General features: G+C 41.7%; 1 protein-coding gene across 1 annotated transcript; it reads left to right on the top strand.

The window, feature by feature from the left end:
* Nucleotides 1-4370: 4370 nt before the first annotated feature.
* Nucleotides 4371-23188, top strand: si:ch211-127i16.2 (probable flavin-containing monoamine oxidase A). Its single transcript, XM_044012885.1, has 10 exons — nt 4371-4467; nt 5040-5199; nt 6341-6347; nt 6438-6527; nt 6955-7042; nt 8136-8236; nt 13179-13337; nt 16086-16172; nt 16677-16777; nt 22775-23188. Exons 1-10 carry the CDS (start codon nt 4371-4373, stop codon nt 23088-23090), a joined length of 1206 nt encoding a protein of 401 aa, XP_043868820.1. The 3' UTR covers nt 23091-23188.
* Nucleotides 23189-24043: the final 855 nt, after the last annotated feature.

Raw genomic sequence — 24043 nt, 5'->3', positions numbered from 1 at the left:
AGAACATGAATTCATTCATTTAGTAGTTACAGTCATTCATGTTTAAACTTGACCTAAATTCAGTATATTCTGACTTTAATATCCGGTCCGAAAACTCCTACAGTGAGAGAAAATGATAGAGAATCACAGCAGCTCTTATTTCTCAGGCGGCCGCGCTTTCAAATAAAAAGAGACGACACCGGGTCTCAAGTGACAGGAAACTGGTTGTTCAGCCCAAAACCACAATCCACCAAGGCTTTGTATATATTATCAGGATTTATGAAGGAGGAAGTTTTATGTACAGCAACTCACCAACCACAGGATCACTGATCTTTATCTGCGTCTATAAAAATATCAACTTACAACAATACATTAGTGTTTTGCTTTAATATTTGAAATAAAAACTAAAGAAAGAACATGTGACCAGCTGATCCTCCGCTTCGACTCGTCCACGATCAATGACAAAAAATACTTTTTATTGATGTAAAAAATGAAACTTAATCACGTGAAACTGGAGAATCTCATTATAATGCGTTTCAAGTGTTTCCTGTTAAATACTTTGTATTGAAACTGAGCTCGATAATCACGTTACAGTCTTTCCATTCACTCATTCACACCCACTCCTCTATGACTGTCTATATGATCTGAGTGCAGCGGCTTTTTCCCCTCACACGTTCATAGTCATTCATTCTTCTCGTGACTCACGACTAGACCAGGTCACTAACATTAACCATAGCCAGTTTATGACTAACCTTAACCTTAACCGGTCCAGTTTTGGTCTCCATGAGAACGACTGGTCCTGACAAGGTTTACAAATGTAGTGAATGTTCAAAGAACCAGTGAATGATCATTTAAACGTTTCATCACAAAGACACGAAACTTGACTTCAAACTGTTGAAAAATCAAACAAGTGATTCTCTGCCAAGTGGGTCACAGTTATGAAAGCATGAAAGGGTCCACACTGTTAGATAACCTGATTGATACGGAGAAGAAAAGGGAATAAACAAGTAGGCTTTTCTGGTTCCACTTCACACTTTAACAGCACTGAAAAAACATCCAGAGCTGCAGGACGACTGCAGGACTCTCTGGACTCACTGCCGCTCAATTGCTCAGAAGCCAGATGCCAAGCTGAGAATCCTGATCCTGGAAGAAAAATACTGAATCATTGTTTTTCTGTCCTCAGTCTGAACGCTGAGTGTGTTTGTGCTGCAGATCAAACACAGTGTCGGGGGTCGGAGGTCGGACTCTGTCCACGGAAACACCTGCAGCCACCGGTGTCCACCACTGGGACTTTGGAGGACAGTGGGTAGGAAGATACACTGTAGAATATTATTATTATCAATAATACTAATACTAATAATAATAACGGGTCTTGAAAACTCTTTCTTGGTAAATTTTAGGCCCATTTCCAAACTACCTTTTCTCTCCAAACTCTTGGAGAAAATAGTTTCTGGTCAGCTAAAGTGATTTGTGGACGAGCGTGATGATGATGATGATGATGATGATGATGATGATGATGATGATGATGAGGTGTTTCAGTCCGGTTTTAAAACACAATGTTTTACTGTTTTGTTTACAGCACCTAGTGGGCATTAGTGGTACTGCATTACAATGGTACAGGTCATATCTGGCAGATAGAACTATGTGTGTAAGGTTTGCTGGTTCTGAATCCTCAACTGCTCCCCTGTCATGCGAAGTCCCACAGGGCTCAGTTTTAGGGCCCCTGCTTTAGTACTAAGTCACAATATGCAGGTGACAGAGATATTGTCTCAATAAAAAAAACATCTGCACAAAGCAAGAAGATCCACTTTTCAATGTTGATAAGAGCATTAAAATGAGAAGAAATAATGGGACGCAAGAGACATTTACAATAGATACGAATATGCCATTAATCGCAAGTTAACTATGACGTTATTGCGATTAAACGCAAGTAAACTATGACATTAATGCGATGAATTGCGAGTTAACTATGACATTAATGCGATTAAACGCGAGTTAACTATGACATTAATGCGATTAATCGCGAGTTAACTATGACATTATGCGATTAAACACGAGTTAACGATGACATTAATGTGATTAATCCTGAGTTAACTATGTTGTTAATGCGATTCTTCGCAAGTTAATTATGACATTGAGGCGATTAAACGCGAGTTAACGCAAGTTAACTATGATGTTAATGCGATTAATTGCGAGTTAACATGACATTAAAGGAATAAACGCGAGTTAACTATGACATTAATGCGATCAATCGCGAGTTAACTATGACATTAATGCATTAATCGCGGAAGTTAACTATATTATTATGCGATTAATCGCGAGTTAACTATGACATTAATGCGATTGAATGCGAGTTAACTATGACATTAATGTGATTAATCGTGAGTTAACTATGATGTTAATGCGATTAATTGTAAGTTAACATGACCTTAAAGGAATAAACGTGAGTTAACTATGACATTAATGCAAATAAACGCGAGTTAATTATGACGTTAATGCGATTAATCACAAGTTAACTATGACATTAATGCGATTAATCGCGAGTTAACTATGACATTAATGTGATTAAACGCGAGTTAACTATAACATTAATGTGATTAATCGTGAGTTAACTATGACGTGAATGTGATTCATCACGAGTTAATTATGACTTTGAGGCGATTATACACAAGTTAACGCAAGTTAACTATGACGTTAATGCGATTAATTGCGAGTTAACATGACATTAAAGGAATAAACGTGAGTTAACTATGACATTAATATGATTAATCGCGAGTTAATTATGACGTCAATGCAATTAATCGTGAATTAACTATGACATTAATGCGATTAATCGTGAGTTAACTATGACATTAATGCGATTAATCGTGAGTTAACTATGACATTAATGTGATTAATCGCGAGTTAACTATGACAATAATGTGATTAATCGCGAGTTAACTATGACATTAATGAGATTAATCGCAAGTTAACTATGACATTAATGCAATTAAACACGAGTTAACGATGACATTAATGTGATTAATCGTGATTAACTATGACGTTAATGCGATTCTTCGCGAGTTAATTATGACATTGAGGCGATTAAACGTGAGTTAACGCAAGTTAACTATGACGTTAATGCGATTAATTGCGAGTTAACATGACATTAAAGGAATAAACGCAAGTTAACTATGACGTTAATGCGATTAATTGCGAGTTAACATGACATTAAAGGAATAAACGTGAGTTAACTATGACATTAATATGATTAATCGCGAGTTAATTATGACGTCAATGCAATTAATCGTGAATTAACTATGACATTAATGCGATTAATCGTGAGTTAACTATGACATTAATGCGATTAATCGTGAGTTAACTATGACATTAATGAGATTAATTGCAAGTTAACTATGACATTAATGCAATTAAACACGAGTTAACGATGACATTAATGTGATTAATCGTGATTAACTATGACGTTAATGCGATTCTTCGCGAGTTAATTATGACATTGAGGCGATTAAACGTGAGTTAACGCAAGTTAACTATGACGTTAATGCGATTAATTGCGAGTTAACATGACATTAAAGGAATAAACGCAAGTTAACTATGACATTAATGCGATTAATCGCGAGTTAACTATGACATTAATGTGATTAAACGCGAGTTAACTATGACATTAATGTGATTAATCGTGATTAAATATTTGAATGGTTAGACAGCACTAGTTATTTTGTATTTGCTTCTGTTTGACTGGTTGCTGTTGGAAACCCTGTCTCTGCTGCAGTGAAGGCCAGTGAAAGACTATTGAGATGTTTTTCATCTGCAGGTTTTCTTGTGATTGTTTTCCCTCTGTTTTGTGCAGTGGATGTAATGACCACAGTGCTGTGGGCAGGACAGAAGCACAGCTGCAGTAAAAGCAGCAGCAAATGTGAAGTGGAATGGATTTGCCCTCATCAGTGATATATCAGGATAACAGAGGAACCCTTTAACTCCCACCCTTTAATCCCACTGACGCAAATGAAAATGTTCATAACAAAGCAACTCTGAGGCTGAATTCATGTACAGTGGGGCAAAAAAGTATTTAGTCAGCCACCGATGGTGCAAGTTCTCCCACTTAACATGATGACAGAGGTCATTTTCATCATCAACTGTGAGAGACAGAATGTGAAAACAAAATCTTGGAAATCACATTGTAGGATTTGTAAAGAATGTATTTGTAAATGATGGTGGAAAATAAGCTACAAACAAGCAAGATCTCTGGCTCTCACAGACCTGTAACTTCTCCTTTAAGAAGCTCTTCTGTCCTCCACTCGTTCCCTGTATTAATGGCACCTGTTTAAACTTGTTATCTGTATAAAAGACACCTGTCCACAGCCTCAAACAGTCAGACTCCAAACTCCACCATGGCCAAGACCAAAGAGCTGTTGAAGGACACCAGGAACAAAATTGTAGACCTGCACCAGGCTGGGAAGAGTGAATCTACACTCGGCAAGCAGCTCAGTGTGAATAAATCAACTGTGGGAGCAATTATTAGAAAATGGAAGACATACAAGACCATTGATAATCTCCCTCAATCTGGGGCTCCACGCAAGATCTCATCCCGTGGGGTGAAAATGATCATGAGAACGGTGAGCAAAAATCCCAGAACTATGACCTGCAGAGACCTGGGACCAAAGTAACAAAGGTTACCATCAGTAACACACTGCGCTGACAGGGACTCAAATCCTGCAGTGCCAGACGTGTCCCCCTGCTTAAGCCAGTACGTGTCCAGGCCCGTCTGAAGTTTGCCAGAGACAATATGGATGACCCAGAAGAGGATTGGGAGAATGTCATGTGGTCAGATGAAACCAAAATAGAACTTTTTGGTACAAACTCAACTCGTCGTGTTTGGAGGAAGAAGAATGCTGAGTTGCATCCTAAGAACACCATACCTACTGTGAAGCACGGGGGTGGAAACATCATGCTTTGGGGCTGTTTTTCTGCAAAGGGGACAGGATGACTGATCCATGTTAAGGAAAGAATGAATGAGGCCATGTATCATAAGATTTTGAGCCAAAACCTCCTTCCATCAGTGAGAGCACTGAAGATGAAACGTGGCTGGGTCTTCAAGCAGGACAAAGACCCCAACACACCGCCCAGGCAACAGGCCACAAAGGAGTGGCTCCTTAAGAAGCATTTCAAAGTCCTGGAGTGGCCTCGCCAGTCTCCAGACCTCAACCCCATAGAAAATCTGTAGAGGGAGTTGAAAGTCTGTGTTGCCCGGCAACAACCCCAAAACATCACTGTTCTAGAAGAGATCTGCATGAAGGAATGGGCCAAAATACCAGCTACAGTGTGTGCAAACCTGGTGAAGACCTACATTAAACGTTTGACCTCTGTCATTGTCAACAAAGGTTTATATATTACAAAGTACTGAGTTGAACTTTTGTTATTGACCAAATACTTATTTTCCACCATCATTTACAAATAAATTCTTTAAAAATCCTACAATGTGATTTCCATTCTGTCTCTCACAGTTGAAATGTACCTATGATGAAAATGACAGACCACTAAATACTTTTTTTGCCCACTGTATGAGACGTCTTTTCTAACATCATTTCCTCCTGTTTTGCAACAAAAGACATTTAGATGTTGTTTAACAAGGTTTGATGAGAATAATGACAACGTAACAAAAACACTGAACATTGAAATCGTGTTAAAAGCTCTTGAGGTGATTAAGTCCAAAGTTTTAATTATACACAGAGTCAGTAACAACATTCTCTCAAACCTGAGACCTTGAGCTAATCACTTCTTTTCATCTGTCAAATTAACGGAAACACAAAACTCAGGAGGGCCACACGGTGGTGTAGTGGTTAGCACTCTCGCCTTGCAGCGAGAAGACCCGGGTTCGAGCCCCGGTTGGAACAAGGGCCTTTCTGCATGGAGTTTGCATGTTCTACCGTGTGTGCGTGGGTTCTCTCCGGGTTCTCCGGCTTTCTCCCACAGTCCAAAAACATGCAATGTGGGGATTAGGTGAATTGGACACTCTAAATTGACCATAGGAGTGAGTGTGAGAGTGAATGAGAGTGTGTGTGGCCCTGCGATGGACTGGCGAACTGTCCAGGGTGTACCCCGCCTATCGCCCGATGTAGCTGAGATTGGCACAGCACCCCCCGCGACCCTCTGGTGGAGGATAAAGCGGTTAGATGATGACTGACTGACAAAACTCAGGAAGTTTAAAAAGAAAGTAGCTTGAAAAAAAACCACAGAAGTAACTGAGGAATGGACTTGCTCTTCTGGTCTCATGAGGTCAATGAGGTCTCAGGTCTGGTCTCTCTCAGGTCTCAGGTCTGAGGTCTGGATTGTCTCAGGTCTGAGGTCTGGTCTCTCTCAGGTCTCAGGTCTGAGGTCTGGATTGTCTCAGGTCTGAGGTCTGGTCTGTCTCAGGTCTCAGGTCTGAGGTCTGGTCTGTCTTGTGTGTGTCTCCACAGGGAGGAAGTCAGCAGCTCTCTCAGACTCTGGCAGAGCGTGTGGGCTGGCAGAGCATCCTCCTGGGTTCTGCTGTGACAAACATATGGCAGGTAAAGAACAGTAACCCAGAGATAACTGTCTCCTCCTGTGAAGACAGTATCTGCTCCACTATTTCCTGTCGGTCTCCTCGTCCAAAAACTGTCACAAAACAAAAATAACACCAAACATGATGCAATTATTCATGTAGTAAAAGTGTGTATTATGTAAATACGATGTTATTGCTAATAATATGCAGTAGATTTCAAATGATTAATATTCTCATTGAATTGCTAATTATATTCTAAATGTTATCTAATGTTATTGCTTCTTCAAATCTTTTTGTATTCGTCACTTTCTCTCTCTGACTTCTGCTGTAACGAGAGGAAACGCATTATAGTTGTATCACCTCTGAGTCTGGATCAACAAGCACAGCTGCAACTAAATCATTATTTTCATAATCAAGTCATCCCAAGTGTTTGTCTGTGTGTGTTTGACCAGGACGCTGAGTGGGCCAGAGTGACGACCGCCGCCGCCGCCACCTTCCTGTGCCGGGCTGTGATCGTCAGCTGTCCGCCTCATTTAGCAAGTCAGTGAGCGTCAATGAAACTCTCAGTGAGGCAGAAGGAAGTGATGTGAAGTGAAACCTGGCAAACCATCAGTCCTCCATGACTCGGGGGCGTGGCATGATAATAAACAGATGATGATAATAATAATAATAATAATAGTAATAACACTGTGTGAAGTAAATTCTGAACCAGAGCAAGAACTGAGGCCAGAATTTCCACTGGGGGCTAAAGTGTGGACAGTGGGAGGATGAAAGTGTCAAACACTGTAGCGTCGTCTCACTAGTGAGGCAACAACAACAAGCAGAGGCTTTAAAATCATCAGTTTTCTGCTGTGATGTCACAGCGACAAACACGTGGACAAATCATCAAACAACAGTGTTTCCTCTGTCTGTAATACTGTTACTGGATCAGTTGTCATTAGAATGTTGTGTATGACAACATTCTAATGTGGTACTATTGTATTGTACAAGCTTAAATTAAAAGCTATGATCACTTTGTGTACTCCACCATGTTGGCAGGGAAACATCACCGGTGCTGGTCTGTGTGAGTTCACTGAGATCCAGTAAATAAATCACAGAACCTGACAGACTTGATTGATCTGATCCTTATACTGCCCCCTGGTGCTTTTCACCAGTATGGAAATATATTTTGAAATATAAAAATACAAAACAAAATACTTGCCACCTGCGGGTGTGGGCAGCCGGCCTGTGCGCCCGGTTAATAATAATAATAAAAAAAATAATAATAATAATAAAATTGACAAAAACATTGATAAAATATGAAAAAAACAATCCTTGTCAAAGTGAAGGTGAAATGAAAAATGTGGGTTTTGAAATGACCTTTAAAAATATGAGTGGATGTGGATTTTTCGTCAGCCTCGTTTTGTGTTGAATATCATTTCAAATGTTATTATAATATTGTTTAAATGTCAATGACCTTTTTTGGTAAAGAAAAAAATGATCATCATCATCATCAGCATAGCCAAGCAAAGTGTGTTTGGACAGATTATCAGATTAGAGATTAACATTTAAATCATTTTATTTTTGTCCGTCTTGTCCATGTGTGACCAGCGTAGGCTGAAAGACTCTTGTTTTTACTTTTTTTCCCCACCAGCAAAAATCCACTATGAGCCAGCGCTGCCCAGCCAGAGAGAGTTCCTTACCCAGAACATGCCTGTGGGTCACATGATCAAATTCATTGTTACCTACCAGACGGTGAGGAAATCCCTCTGTGTGTGTCTTATTGTCATCAAACGTTTAAAGCCTTCACATCAGTAAACACGTGTTGTGTGCTGGCAGATTATTAACTGAGACATAGCTGCAGAAGTGTCCAAATACTTTCATTACAGCGTATATTATTATATTATACACAAGCAACGTCATATTGTCAGTCGCTGTTCACGTGCAGCATACAGTATGTCTGACAACACATCGGACAGATGTTGTGAAACAGTCGGGGACAATTGGGGACAGTCGGGGACAGTGTGTAGACACACCAGTGTGAAAATGACATTACATTACATGTCATTTAACAGACGCTTTTATCCAAAGCGACTTACAAAAGTGCATTTAAACATTTGGGTACAAATAAGAGCTAGAATTAAGTAAGAGCTTCAAGTAAACAAAACTATGAAGTGCTAGTCATAAGTGGATGTATATGTTTTTTTATTTTTTTTCCGTCGTTGTCGTCTTAGTCGAGGTAGAGTCGGAAGAAATGTGTTTTTAGTCGGTGGCAGAAGATGTGGAGGCTTTCAGCTGTCCGGATGTCGATGGGGAGCTCGTTCCACCATTTGGGAGCGAGGACGGTGAACAGTCTTGAGTTCTGCGAGTGCCTCTGCGATCCTCTCAGTGAGGGGGCAGCGAGCCGGTTTGCCGATGCAGAGCAGAATGGGCGGGCTGGGGTGTAGGTTTTGATCATGTCCTGGATGTAGGCTGGACCGGATCCATTTGTAGCATGGAACGCAAGCACTAGAGTCTTGAAGCGAATGCAAGCAGCTACAGGAAGCCAGTGAAGGGCGCGGAGGAGTGGTGTAGTGTGGGAAAATTTTGGTAAGTTGAAGACCAGTCGAGCTGCTGCATTCTGGATGAGTTGCAGAGGTCGTATGGCACATGCAGGAAGACCAGCCAGCAGGGAGTTGCAGTAATCCAAGCGTGAGATGACAAGAGCCTGGACCAGAACCTGTGCCGCCTTCTGGGTTAGAAGAGGCCGTATCCTTCTGATGTTGTGCAACATGTATCTGCAAGATCTAGCTGTTGCAGCAATGTTGGCAGTGAGGGAGAGATGGTCGTTAAGTGTCACACCCAGGTTCCTTCAGTATGAGAAGGAGTTACCACAGAGTTGTCGAGGGTGATGGTTAGATCTGTGGTGGGAGAGCCTTTTCCTGGGAGAAAAAGAAACTCAGTCTTGTCGAGATTGAGTTTCAGGTGATGGTCAGACATCCACTGAGAGATGTCAGTCAGACAAGCGGTGATCCGTTCTGCTACCTGTGTGTTGGAGCTGGGAAAAGAGAGAATGAGTTGGGTGTCATCAGTGTAGCTGTGATAGGAAAAACCATGAGAGCGAATAACCGAACCAAGAGAGTTGGTGTATAAAGAGAAGAGGAGAGGGCCCAAGACAGAACCCTGAGGGACCCCAGTAGCTAGAGGACAGGGTTCCGACACGGATCCTCTCCAGGTTACTCTGTATGTTCGGTTTTGAAGATAGGACGAGAGTAGGGTAAGTGCAGAGCCTGAGACACCTAGTTCTTGAAGGAAGGAAGTAAGGATCTGGTGGTTAACTGTGTCAAACGCTGCAGAAAGGTCCAAGAGGATGAGCACAGAGGAGAGAGAGGCAGCCCTGGCAGTGTGGAGTTGCTCAGTGACAGCAAGAAGTGCAGTTTCGGTCGAGTGACCTGCTTTAAAACCAGACTGAAGAGGATCAAGAAGGTTGTTCCGGTGAAGGTAGGAGGAGAGTTGATTAAAGATAGCACGCTCCAGAGTTTTGGAGAGAAAAGGAAGAAGAGAGACAGGTCTGTAGTTATTTACTTCAGACGGGTCAAGGGTGGGTTTTTTAAGGAGGGGGGTCACTCTGGCCTCTTTAAGAGAGTCCGGAAAGCAACCAGATGATAGAGATGTGTTAATGAGGTGGGTGAGGAAAGGAAGAAGATCAGAAGCAATTGACTGAAGAAGGTGAGAAGGGATAGGGTCAAGGGGGCAGGGGGTGGGGCGGGCAGAGGTTATTAGGGAAAGAACTTGATCCTGAGATAGAGGGGAGAAAGAGGATAGAGAAGGAGCTGAATGTGTGGTTGGTAGAGTGGTGAGATCAGGAGGTGGGGTCAAGGAGGTTAGAGAAGATCGAGAAAAGTTTTTTGGGATTAGAGAAAGAGGATTGAATTTTAGTCTGATAGAAAGATTGTTTGGCTGCAGAGATAGAGGCAGTGAAGGTGGAGAGAAGAGAGTGATAGGAAAGCAGGTCATCAGGGTGTTTTGATTTCCTCCATTTTCTTTCTGCTGCCCGTATCGTGGCTCTCTCAGCACGCACTGAGTCCGACAACCACGGGGCTGGGGAGGACTTACAAACCCGCCGGGAAGTAAGAGGACAGAGAGAGTCAAGAGAGGAGGACAGAGTAGAGAGGAAGGTGTCTGTGGCAGAGTTGGGATGCATGAGGGAGAAGGAGTCAGCTGAAGGAAGTGCTGATAGAACAGTTGAGGAGAGAGAGGAGGGAGAGAGAGAGCGAATGTTGCGACGGACAAGTGCAATATCTGATGAGATGAGATCATCAGATTGGGAGATTGTGAGAGAGTAGGAAATGAAGAAATGATCAGAGACATGAAGTGGGGTTACCTTGAGGTCGGAGGTGGAGCAGTTTCTGGTGAAGATGAGGTCAAGGTGGTTGCCAGCTCTGTGAGTCGGTGGAGAAGGAGCAAGTGAGAGAGAAAGAGATGAAAGAAGAAGAAGTAGATCAGATGACTTCTCTGACTGGATGTTGAAGTCACCAAGAAGAACAAGTGGTGGACCATTTTCTGGGATGTTTGAGAGGAGGACATCTCGTTCCTCCAAGAAGTGTCCCAATGGGCCCGGTGGACGGTAAATGACAACAATGATGAGTTTTACTGGGTGAGTTATAGTTACAGCATGAAATTCAAACGACTGTGAAGAGAAGTGAGGCAGTGGGTAAAGAGTGAAAGTCCAGTTGGGGTTGATGAGCAGACCTGTCCCGCCACCTCTTCCAGTGGATCTGGGTGTGTGGGAGAAGGAGTGGGCAGAGGAGAGAGCCGCAGGGGTGGCTGTGTTGGAGGGTGTTATCCAAGTCTCAGTGAGAGCAAGGAAGTCCAGACATTGCTCAGTAGCAAAGCTAGAGATGAACTCAGTCTTGCGGGTAGCTGACTGGCAGTTCCACAGGCCCCCTGCAACAAGGTGTTGGATGTGTGTGGAGCGGGTGGGATAGATAAGTGAGGAAAGGTTACGGTGATGCTGTGAGTGATTGTGAGGTTTGTAATATCTATGAGAAGAGACATGAACAGGAATGGAAAAAAGGCACATATGTGAAAAGTAGAAAAACACTTGCAGACGGGTACTTAGCCTCGTTAGCCTCCTTGTTAGACTCCGGTTTAGACTCCTTTGTCTTTGTCTTCCTGAGTCTTGACTCCAGTTTAGACTCCTTTGTCTTTGTCTTCCTGAGTCTTCGTCTGAGGAGTCTGCCATTGAAGCTGCCGCTTCTAAGTGAGTGCTGCTTTTTAAAAGACCCCTGATTAGGTGCTGATTGGTTGCAGCTGTGTTGGCCACTCCCCTGTAGCCAGTGAAACTTCACACCTGGTGATGGTGATGGCTCAATAGAAACTAGGTCAAAGCAGCAACAATAACAACTTTGTCTTTGACCTAGCGGACAAAATATCTTAAACAACTTTCACCTTAACAAAACAGACAAGTCAAACGTCACAAAAGTCAAGCAACACAGTTAGATAAAATAGCAAATAATGAAATAGCAACCAAATAAGAAAGACCTACAGAAGTGATACTTAGCTTAATTCCAGTAGTCCTATGAGATACCCAGATAGTCCAAATGCACACTGGTTTATGTTTTCACAAACAGAACCATTTTATTTGCATGTGGACTGTTGAAGACTCAGTGAAGGTCGTAACTGAAGCAGACTCATCACCACACACACACACACACACACACTGATCTGTCTTAATTAATTCACACAGTTTTACTGACATTAAGTTTTAATGTGCTCCTTGTTACAGGATTAAATTTGTCTCTAGTAATGAACACAGGTCATTATTGCCCATGCAAACATTTATTCAATTTGTGCATTGGTTTGTTGCCAGCTGCATTTGAATGCTAACACACACACACACACACAGGTATTTGTCATTTTCTCCTCATGTGTTCACAGCCTCGTGTAGTGATTAACTGCAGTTTTATTATGTGTCGCGTTTTCCTGCCAAGTGTAATCCAGGAGGCGGAGCCCACGTGACGTTATGAATACGTGAAGTTTAACGCGATGCAGATTCATCTTGTTGACGTGTGACAGCAGCACAGACAGATAATGTATATACAACTATGACTGGACTCTTCCATTAATGATATATAAATAAACCTATAACATATATTTACAATATATAAACAGCACCACCAAACATTTGCAATGTGTAAAATGTACTGTGCAAACTATGGCAAATAAAGTGCTGTGATGAATGTACCTTCCAGTTATTGTGCCAAAGAGCATGATTACCCACATGTGCAAAAGGTACAAGTAACAAAAAACTAACACAATTTCTGCTTCAGTTTTCATGTTTAACTGTGTGTCATAAATCAAGTTAAAAGTAGAAGCAAATGTTCTTATAGACTTACATTGAAACTAGAGGAGTCGCCCCCTGATGGCCATCCAAGAGAATACAGTTTTCAGGTACTTCCACATTAAAAACATTATTCCACATTAAAAACACAGACGCCTGAAAGTTAAGATATTTTCTCAGCTTCTCTGTAAATGAGTATTTTTTGAAGTTTACATAAAAGATTCCAGAGAAGTTTAGTTTATGTTTCCCCAGTGGGTTAAATGATGTAAAGCTTTTAAATTAGTATGTTTTTCCTACAAATCTGTTGAACGGTTTGGTGGTTCTTGTTTTTGTCTCGTGTCTTGATGAAGCTGTAAAGTCTCTGTTTCCCTCCAGGCTTTTTGGAAGGACAAAGGTTTCTCTGGGGAAATCGTGGCCGGTTCTTCCACTGAATGTCCGTTCTGCGTCACCTTTGACGCCACCACTCCCAGAGGAAATGCTGCTTTGGTGGGATTCATTGCCGGCCAGCAGGCGTCTCAGTGGACGACCAAGGAGGTAAAGAGTTATTCTATACATAAAGACTTTTCTGTCCATTCTATTCTTGTGAACGTGACGTCACAGGGACACAGTGATACTTTCATTTGCATTAACTTTTCAACACCTTTTATAGAATTCTTTAGAATTCAGAACCCGACTCACGTGACCTCTCTCTCTCTATTAACACGACTGTCTTTCATCATGTGGAAGAAGCTTGTTTAGTGTTTTATCCGTCACATTTCTGCCAATGTCGCTTCCATTACATTTTCTTTTTTAACCTCATGAGGTTGAATTAGAAAATAGTTTGACAAACTAACAAACATTAGTTTTAACATAGAAAAACAAACCCAGTCTTTTTAAGCACATCTGAAATAAACAAAAGTGTCTTTAATCATCAGTCATAATTATAACTGAATTATTAAATCATCAGTGTTTTCAACTGATGATGCACTTCAGTCATTAGAATGTGTTTTAAATGGCAAATCTTATGTTATTAAAATTAAAAGATTAAGAAATAGAGCTGCCAATCAATGTTGAATTAACTGTGATTAATTTCATCTCATAAAAACTAACTTTTTAAATGATTGTTTATGCATAAAAATGTAATTATATACACGCTTTTTAACATGATAACATATAAATTAAAAGGATAAATGTAGACTTTGACAGCATAGTTTGAACTCTGAAACACTTTCACTGAATAAAAAACTCAATAATTCTGGTTCAACTGGTTGTTATTATTATTTTTAGTATTTTATCAGTTGCAGTGAAACAGAGAAGCTTCATCATTGCACTCAGGACGGTGGAGGTGGACGAGCCCACTCGTCATGAAATGGACAAATGTTTATTTGAGGTTTAAAGAGCCTCTGGATTATTAATGGTTTTCCAGTCAAGTGGAGTGGACATTGTTGAGGTTTTGATGCTTTGACTTCAAAATCATCCATTAAATGATCGAGAATGTTTGTAATTTGTTCAGCTTTCACAAAAATGACAGATTATTACCTCAGCTGTAATCCCACCATCACATGAGCTATAATCAGTCACTCTGGAACATCTGTGTCATTTTAACAGGATGTTTATTTGGCATCGGCTATTAATTTAATTGAATTTATTAAGAAATGAACTCACATCTCAATGTTTGCACTCGTATGAATCAAACGTATCACCGGTGACATTCAAACATATTTCCAAATGACTTTAAATCTGATGCATAAATACCAAAAACAGATGGTGAAATGTTAAGAGCTCATGAAAGTGGCGCTTAAATCTGTTCTGAGGTCAAAAAGTCACTGTTAAACTGTTAAAGTCAAGTTTAAGAAGATCAGGAGTTAAAAAAAACATTCTCTCCGTTATGACAGGGTTAGAATCCATGAGCCTGTTCTATATAAATCAGTGCTGTCAAACGATTCAAATATTTAATCGCGATTAATCACATTAATGTCATAGTTAACTCGCGATCAATCGCATTAATGTCATAGTTAACTCGCGATTAATCGCATTAATGTCATAGTTAACTCGCGATCAATCGCATTAATGTCATAGTTAACTCGCGATCAATCGCATTAATGTCATGGTTAACTCGCGATCAATCGCATTAATGTCTTAGTTAACTCACGAATAATAACATGTTAATAACGCATTAATAACACATTAATAGCGCATTAATAACACGTTAATAACACAATAATAACACGTTAGTAACACGTTAATAACGCATTAATAACACATTAATAGCGCATTAATAACATGTTAATAACGCATTAATAACACATTAATAACCCTTTAAAGCACATTGTCACCTGATGACACTTCCTCTTTGTTCCTCTGTCAGTGACAGAGGATGACACTTGTCACATGTCGTCCAAAAACAAAAAAACAGTGATAATAACACAAAAGAAATGATGAAAGAAGCTAAAGTTCACTTCTGTTTTAATGCCTCATTTTTTCTCATTTGAGGAATTTAAACATAAAACAGGAAAAAGTGGATTATTTCCTGTTATTGTTGTCGTTGCAATGAGAGCAGAGAAGTTAAAGATTTAAACACAGAGTTTAACTCAGCTGTGTCTCCAGGTGAAGAATAAACAAAACTAAGTGAACGTGGTCTGGATTCTGCTCTGTGGTCCAGGTAAACTGGAGACTTTAACACCTGGGACGTCAGTCCAGATACTGTCCAAAAACACTTTCATTGGATCCAAATAAACTCCATGATCTTCTGATGTTCTTGTACGTCACTGCTACACCAACTCGTCCTCCTCGTCCACTCCACCTCCCAGTAACAACGTCCAGTCAGACTCTCTTTACTCAGAACCTGACACCAACACCAACCAGTGAATCTGTCTGTGTGACGAGGGTAAGACAGTTTATCCTGTTTGCCTCAGGTAATAACAGTCCTAGTTCTGGTTCTGTTTCTGTCAGTAAAACATCGACTCCAGTCACAGCCAGTGAGATGTTTGTCCACGTCTCGGTCAGGACGTCCTGCAGTTGACCTCTGAGCTTTGCCACAGCCGCTGTCACGTCCTCAAAGTGTCTCAGAGGACGGACGTCGATGGTGGATGAGTGTGTGGATGGACGGAGTGCTGACAGTGAGCAGTAGTTGTGGTCGTGTGTGAGTGAGAGCTGCTCCAGTTCAGGTCAGAAGAGTGTGTGTGTGTGTGTGTGTGTGAGATTATGATTATGATTGGCTGCCTAAAGGGCCTCTCATGTGTGTGTGTGTGTGGTCACGTGTTGCAGATGAAAAGTCAGTGTAATGTGTCCATGTGTTTTCAGGCCAGAGAGAGAAAACACGCTGTGGTTTCAGCTCTGGTCAAATACCTCGGTCCTGAGGCTGCGTCTTTCATCCACTATGAAGACAAAGTGAGTAAAACAGTGACCTTTAAAAGTGCAACCAAACATTTAAACCAGTCCAATTAATGTGTTATTTGTTGATCCATGTGCAGATCAGTGTATTTACAGATTTCACTCTCAGGCCACGCCCCTTGCACTGATCCCCACCCTCACTCAGAATCAGGGGTTTATTTAAATTTTGAGAATATGAGTTTTCCACAGTTTCTTGTTGTTCTGTATTTAAAAACAGGAACATTCTTCTTTGTGCAATATTTGCAAAGATTATAATCTTAAAGGTCCAGGGTGTATTTTCATTTGGCAGAATTATACTTCAATTTTTATAGTACAATCACCTGATTGTATGATTTTTATTTTAAAACCTGGAAACTGTGCACTTCATAGTAACCCAGTCATTACTAGCACATTATTAAACAGCTCTTTCAGTATAAGACGTAGACAGTGTTGAACAGTTCAGTACAACATTAGATCAGAGTTCTGTTCAGTTGTTTTTATACGGTGTGTTGTTGTGTTCAGGACTGGGCTGTGGAGGAGTTCAGTGGAGGCTGCCCAACCAACGTCATGGCACCAGGTCTGCTCACGTATTACCAGCCCAGCCTGAGGAAACCATGCGGCAGGTAAACAAGTCTCTCTCTGCCCTTTAATGACCTCACTTCCTGTGAACAGTTTACAGTGAAACACAGCAGCGTGACACGCCTCTTGATATTAATCTGCGTTTCCAGATTGTATCATGATGGCAGTAAACATCTGCTGAAGATCTGTGTTATTTTATAACAGTCTGTTCAGAGATGAATGGATGAGGGCGGGGAGGGCCTGGGGGGGGGGTGGCCCCCCCAGGCCGCACTTCCATCCATATTCTGCCTCCATATAGGAAATGGATCCTCAAGGACAAGCTGTGACCTTGACGTTAATCCAGCAAACATATGATGAAACCACAAAAACACAACGCACGCATATCACACACACATTTGATTTTGAATATACATTTCCTTTGAATATATTGAATCAAATAATCAAATTGAATTGACGACAACAGTCTGCCAAAAATACACATCGTGACATTAGATCAATTAAAAATATAACTAGTAACGTTAAAAAAGAATTAAAAGAATTTAATTTTATTAATCCCCTTGGGGAAAATATTCCTCTGCATTTGACCCATCCTAGAATTAGGAGCAGTGGGCTGCCACACTGAGTAGCGCCCGGGGAGCATTGGGGGTTGGGTACCTTGCTCAGGGGTACCCCAGCCCTTTTTGGCCGGATGGGGAGTTGAACCTGCAACAAGTCAAGTTCCCTTTCCACTTGGCCACGGTTCCCTTTCCACTCCACCCTGCTATGGAGCAGGGTCACTCTGCTCTGTTTTTTATATAATTGGCACATATAATTGGTTTAAGCACATCAAGGCGCTTTTCCACCTGCGAGGAATAATGGCAGACGACTCCAGGTATTATTTGGTGGTCGCTGGATCAGCCACGGCACAGAAAGTACGCCGCACTTAAGCAGTTTCTCCTCCGGCGCTACAGCCTGTCAGCCGTGGAAAGAGCGGATAAGCTGCTTTCGCTTCCGTGTTTGGGCGATGATTCGGCAGTGGACCTGATGGATGGTATGCTGTCGTTACTGGGCTTGGAGGACAGTAGTTTCCTTTTCCCGCATATTTTCCTGCGCCAACTCCCACTGCCGGTGTGCACAGCCCTAGCGAACTCCCTGTGCATGGCCGCTGGGGACTTCCAAGGTTTGGCTGAGGAAGCGGATCAGATCCTGCTGACTTCCAGACGTGTCTCCGTGCAGAGTCGGATTACCTGCAGCCCACGGTGGTGGGCGCGGATTCGGCGATGGTGGCTGGAGACTCCACCAGGAGACGGCAAGGCGACCTGTGTTTCTTCCACCACGGTTTTTTGGTGGTGGAATACAGTATATTCACACGGTCTCTTTCGTCCATTGCTCTCACAACCGATGCGTCGGGCGTGGCTGTGGGGCCGGTGGTTGAGCAGCGTGCGGCTGGTGCATGGCAGCCTCTCGCATTTTTTAGCCGTAGTTTGCGAGACAACGTGCGCAAATACAGCGTTTTTGACTGGGAACTGTTAGCGCTATACCTGGCTACCCGCCATTTCCGTTTCCTGCTGGAGGGCCGCTCTTTCACGGCTTATGTTGACCACAAACCGTTAACATTTGCTATGGTGAAGGTGACTGAGCCATGGTCTGCTCGCCAGCAGCGCCACCTGGCAGCCATCTCCAAGTTCACGACGGACATTCAGCATGTGGCGGGTAAAGCGAACCCTGTTGCGGATTGCCTGTCGCGGGTGCTGGTGTGTCCTGTGCATCTTGGGGTTGATTTTTCCACTATGCCGATCAGCCTGGTGACCCGGATATCCTTACGCTTAGGTCCACCAGTACCGGTCTCACATTGGAGGAGGTGGTGGTGCAAGACGGTGGTCCCGCCCTCCTTTGCGATGTCTCAATGCTTGCTGATGCTTGGGTTGCGCTCAGCTCCTAAGGAGGACCTGGATGCTTCACCCGCAGAGTTGGTCCTCGGACTGCCGCTCCGTGTTCCGGGGGAGTTTTTGCCTGCGAGCTCGGCCCCCTGTTCCTTTCATGTCGTGCGTCCTCCGTCTGATGCCGCTTTCGCTCCAGAGCCGGTTCACCGCTTTTCTCTTAACTCACACCACAAAAGTCTGAAAACTCAAAAAAATCTATGGTGGCCCGGAAGTGCAAATCAAATGGCCAACTATTTACTTGTTTATGTGTAAATGTATTAACTTTGTTTCAATTCAAATTGACTTCAGACAAAATGTGACGAAGCGTCAGAAGATTCAAATCAATCATGTGGATCATCCTCTGTGGCGCCCCCTAGAGAGGGAGACGTTCAAAGCCAAGCAAAGAAAAAGTATCCGCTTTGTTTTTGTGGGTGAGCAGATAAGCAGAAAACTCACTCCTGATCACAAAATTATGATCCACAGCAGACAAAGATAACTGTGTCACCAATAATCAGTTCATAGTCTCAGAGACAGTGGACAGGGTCACAGAGTTCAGCGACAGTAAATATAGAGAAGATCATCACTGTCATTATCTCCTGTTTTCCTCTATAGACACAAGACATTTCATTATATTTGACACAAGCTGCACATTTTTATCAAACAGAGCCCGAGCAGTTAGTGCTGTCAAAATAAAAATATTTAATCACGATTAATTGCATTAATGCAGGGTTCGTACAGAGCCTTGAAAGTCTGGAAAATACTTGATTTTAAATATAGTGTTTTCTAGGTTTGAAATGTGCTTGAAATTTGAGCACTGTGCTGGAAAATGCTGGATTTACTATATATTGACCAGTGTCCTAATGAAATAAAATGAATGTTTTTCCTCCGCCGCCTCGTATGAGTGTTGCTCCCCGTGTTTTCTTTCCTTGCACACGCCCCTCACCTAGCGACCGTGTCAGGAATTATCCAGAACCACTTCGTCGCTCTTTGTAAGTCACAATAAATTCCGAGTTGTGTGTTATTGACTTGTCGACACAAAGAAATAGTATGCTAAATTGACGCTCAGAACTGTTAGCAATTAGCTGGTCAGCTAGTTATCATTCAGTCATGTTGTTAGCTAGATAGCGTTAGCTCGGGGGCTACTCTCACGTCTCACACACTGAGTGCGACGGTCACGCTTTTCGGTCTTTTGTCACACACTCGCGCCACACATTGTAGTTCTCACACTGAAAATGAAAGAAATGATAACATAAAGGTACCTGGTGCACCGCTATCACTGTGGAACCGGGAGGAAAGTGTTCTCATACACATGTGCTGCTCACTTTAGTTGATACTCCATCTTGTGGCCAAAAGGATGAAGCACACCTCTCCGTACGTGCTACTTTTCATCACAGAACCTGGAGCACACACACACTATTTTGTGAGCTGCAATACATAATAATATAATGGACATAATAACCTCTTAACATTTGAAATGAAATAACTTAAAAAATATATAGGAAGGGGCGTGGCTTATTCTGTTCTAGTGTAGTCATATTTCCATCATCTGTTTTTGATGTTGTTTCTTTTCTTTTTGAAATAACAAAGTGCAGTTGCAGTAAATACCGTTTCATTGTTGCATAGAGTCCATTTTAGTCAGGCCACCATTAGATGTGTTGTTTTAGCAATGCTTTAACGACAATAGAGGATCATTAACAGGGAGGTTTATTTGTCATATATATGTATATACAGAGTTTATTTAAAGCTTTGGGTTCCTTGAAAAAGTTGATATTTCATCTTGAAAGTGCTGGAAAAGTGCTTGAATTCTACTCTTAAAAAGCTGTACGAACCCTGGATTACAGGTGTTCAAAGAAAGGAATAGAATACTGGAATAAAAGTTTAAAAAAAAAAACAGCATACAGTATATTCACAAGTTGTATGTGAAGTGAATGTATGTATGTGGAGTGATACATTCATCCATCCATCATCCATCCAGAGCAATAATAAATAAAAACAGTCAGATTATAATGGTGTAAGTGGTTTAAAGGGTCAGGTTTATGTTAATTTCTGCTCATGGTGTCAGTGTGTGTGTGTGTGTGTGTGTGTGTGTTTCCCTGATGGTAACAGTTGAAACAGGTGGTGTGCAGAGTGTGGTCCAGTGGAGATGCTGTTGATATCTGCTCACTTTCCCGCTGTTTTAATCCCCCGCTCTAAAGCCGCCTGCTGGTGAACACAGTGACCTGCAGCAAGTGTCAAAGATCACCAGCAGCTTCTCGGCTTGTTCTGTTTGTCTCTCCCAGTCCACGGGCTGGATCCTTCAGAGTTTATGTTCATCAACCAGATGGTGTCTCCCAGAATCCTTTGCCAGCAGCAGCAGAGCATGTCAGGTGTTGGTAATGCACTTAATCAGGTTTATTTGACCTTTCACAGGTGTCTCACTTTCTTCTAACTGAGATCCCTCAGTCTCCTCACAGTTAGATGTGTCAGGTGCCCTCTAGTGGCATCAGTAGAACCGTCTCAGCTGGCAGCAGCTCTCCTCTGGGTTCCTCCTGCATGGCGGAGCTTCTCATCTTACCACACGTTTCAGCCCTGTAATTAATGTAATATATATTTATATATATATATATATATATATATATATATATATAAATATACAGTGAGTCGACAAAGGATAAGACCGGAGTCAAGTCCCTTGTATGTGTTCACTTACTTGGCCAATAAAGCTGATTCTGATTCTGATTGTACCTGCGATCTTCACAGTGGTGCAGCAGAGCAGCAAATACTGAACCAGGTTTATTTGCCCTGTCACTTTCTGTCTCTCAGACTGAGATACTGGTGTCAACATTGATGCATCTCCATTTTCTTATTGATGAACAACAACAATAATAATAATAATAACTGAAGGAAGAAAACTAAACGAGAGCTGACTGAAGAATCACTGCAGACAGAATCACAGTGGATCACGTGCTGCTGTGTTGGTGTTCCAGGATCTCCTGTCTGAGGACCTGAAACTGTCGACTCACTGTTTTCACTGCTGAGTTGACTTTTACAAAACTTCTTCATACAACTGAACACATGTTGTAAACTCAATAAGAAATATTTAAACATATAAACCAGAAGCATAAATGACTAATAATGACAATTAACAACCAATGTTTCCTTTATTTCCTGACTTTGACTCTGATTAAATCTATTAGTTTAAAATGTTACTATTTTTTAATCCATATTTATTATTAATAACTATATGCTCAGACTTCATTTGACAGTTTTGTACTCTTTTACAAATCATAACATACATGATCTTAAGGCACTGTACACAGACAACATCATGGAGAGCAGAGAAACACAACAGTTTACACAATGAGCAAACACTAGGGGGCAGTGGAGAGAAAAAACTCAGGTGTGCAGCATCTGCCTCGACCGGTTGGGGTGAAAGGAAAAAAATGGGGGACAGAGGAGAGGTGGAGGACAGAGGAGAGGTGGAGAGGTGGAGGACAGAGGAGAGGTTGGGGAGACCAGGAGCAGATACACGACAACTGTATCAAGTTCTAAGTTTATACAGGACAGTTAGAGTCAGTGATGACATGTTTCTACAACTGCGATGTCATTTATATAAGCAGCAGCAGAGACTGCTCATAAAAGTATACTAATATCAATTTGTAATTCTAGCACAATAATAATAGTCAAGGTGTAAGCCTCAAAACTGGATCTGGATCCTGCAACCTGCAAGACGAGGACACAGGGAGAGAGAGAGAAACTATAGAGCGAAAGAACAAAGTTAATGACATATAATGAAGTCATATTCATAACCCTGAGTGTGACAGAGTGAGTGTGAGTCTAGCAGCATAACTAAGAGCTGGTCCAGGTTTCCCTGAACCAGCTCTAACTATAAGCTGTATCAAAAAGGAAAGTTTTAAGTTTAACTTTAAATACAGAACTGTCATTGGAAGCTGGTTCCACAGGAGAGGAGGAGCCTCCCATTCTGCTCTTACAGACTCTGGGAACCACAAGTAAACCTGTATGAAAATGTATTCACTGGTATTGATTTATAAAGAGAAACTGGCTCACACATGCATGACAGCTCTCGTATGTAAATATGAACATTTATGGATGAGTTTAAACAGTAACATTGTTTCTCATTGTTTTTGTGTTGGCGTCCAGGATCCACTGGGCAGGAACAGAAACAGCCACTCAGTGGTGCGGCTACATGAGCGGCGCCGTGCAGGCTGGACAGCGAGCGGCTGTGGAGGTTCTGTCTGAACTGCGTCCTGCGGTTCTGACCCGCGAGGAGCTGCACACACTGCGACACAGTCAGAGTGAAGAGACTCGGGCGCAGCAAACACCGTCATCTGCACTGAAACGTCTGACCACGGCTGTGGTCGTCACTGCGGCTCTGACTGTAGCTGCTGCTCTGTGTCTGACACACGCGGAGCGCGTGATGCTAAAGGTCACGACCTTCTTCTCCAACGCACTGTGAACATACAACTGTTTGATTCTTCCAGAGCAAATGTTGGAACATGGATAACACTTTAGATTAGGGAACACATAATCACCATTATTACTTTATTACTTAATAACATGCACATAAGTAGCATACCAGACTGTATTAGTCATTATTAAGCACGTATTAACATCTAATACTTAAAATTAAAAGCTTTATCAAAAAGGAAAGTTTTAACTCTAACTTTAAATACAGAGAGAGCCTGGTAACTGAAGGCTCCGCCTCCCATTCTGCTCTTACAGACTCTGGGAACCACAAGTAAACCTGTATTTTGTGACCTAAGTGGTCTGTTAGGGTGATAGGGTAAGACTAAGTCTTTCAGGTATGAAGGGGCGTGACCATTAAGTGCTTTGTACGTGAGGAGGAGGATTTTAAATTGAATTCTAAACTGTGGGTGGAGCCAGTGTAGAGAAGCTAACACTGGAGTTATATGGTCTCTCTTTCTAGTTCCTGTCAGAACTCGTGCTGCAGCATTTTGAATGAACTGAAGGGTTCTAACAGACTTGTTGGAACATCCTGATAATAAGGAGTTACAGTAATCTAATCTAGATTAACAAAAGCATGAACTAGTTTTTCAGCATGTAATATAAAGTTATATGTTAATACACCGTGAAAGTCAATCTGTGATGTTTCCTGACAGTTTGAAGATTAAAAACAATATTCTCCATGACTTTGTTTCATATTTAGAAGGTTTTTTTTTTTAGTGCTGTCAGTGAAACGTGTTATTAGCACGTTATTAACGTCGTTAAACACAAACCTATTTTAACGGCGTCTTTCTCTTTTTTATCGTGAGATTAACGTTCTTTTTGATGTTTTTTTTCACATGCTGTTGCAACAACTAGTAACGTTATAAAAACTACAACACCACACCAGATCTAGCTCGACCGGAAACAACACAACAGGCATGCTGCACACACTTGTTTGTGCTA

This window comes from Solea senegalensis, linkage group LG21 (assembly GCF_019176455.1).
Source record: "Solea senegalensis isolate Sse05_10M linkage group LG21, IFAPA_SoseM_1, whole genome shotgun sequence".
Taxonomy (NCBI): Eukaryota; Metazoa; Chordata; class Actinopteri; order Pleuronectiformes; family Soleidae; genus Solea; species Solea senegalensis.
This window is presented reverse-complemented; position numbering and strand designations above follow the sequence as displayed.

Coding starts and splice junctions, on each gene's coding strand:
- si:ch211-127i16.2 (XM_044012885.1), top strand. CDS start 4,371: ATGGCCAAGACCAAAGAGCTGTTGAAGGACACCAGGAACAAAATTGTA. Junction 16,173..16,676: donor TCATCCACTATGAAGACAAA/GTGAGTAAAACA, acceptor TGTTGTGTTCAG/GACTGGGCTGTGGAGGAGTT. Junction 16,778..22,774: donor CTGAGGAAACCATGCGGCAG/GTAAACAAGTCT, acceptor GTTGGCGTCCAG/GATCCACTGGGCAGGAACAG.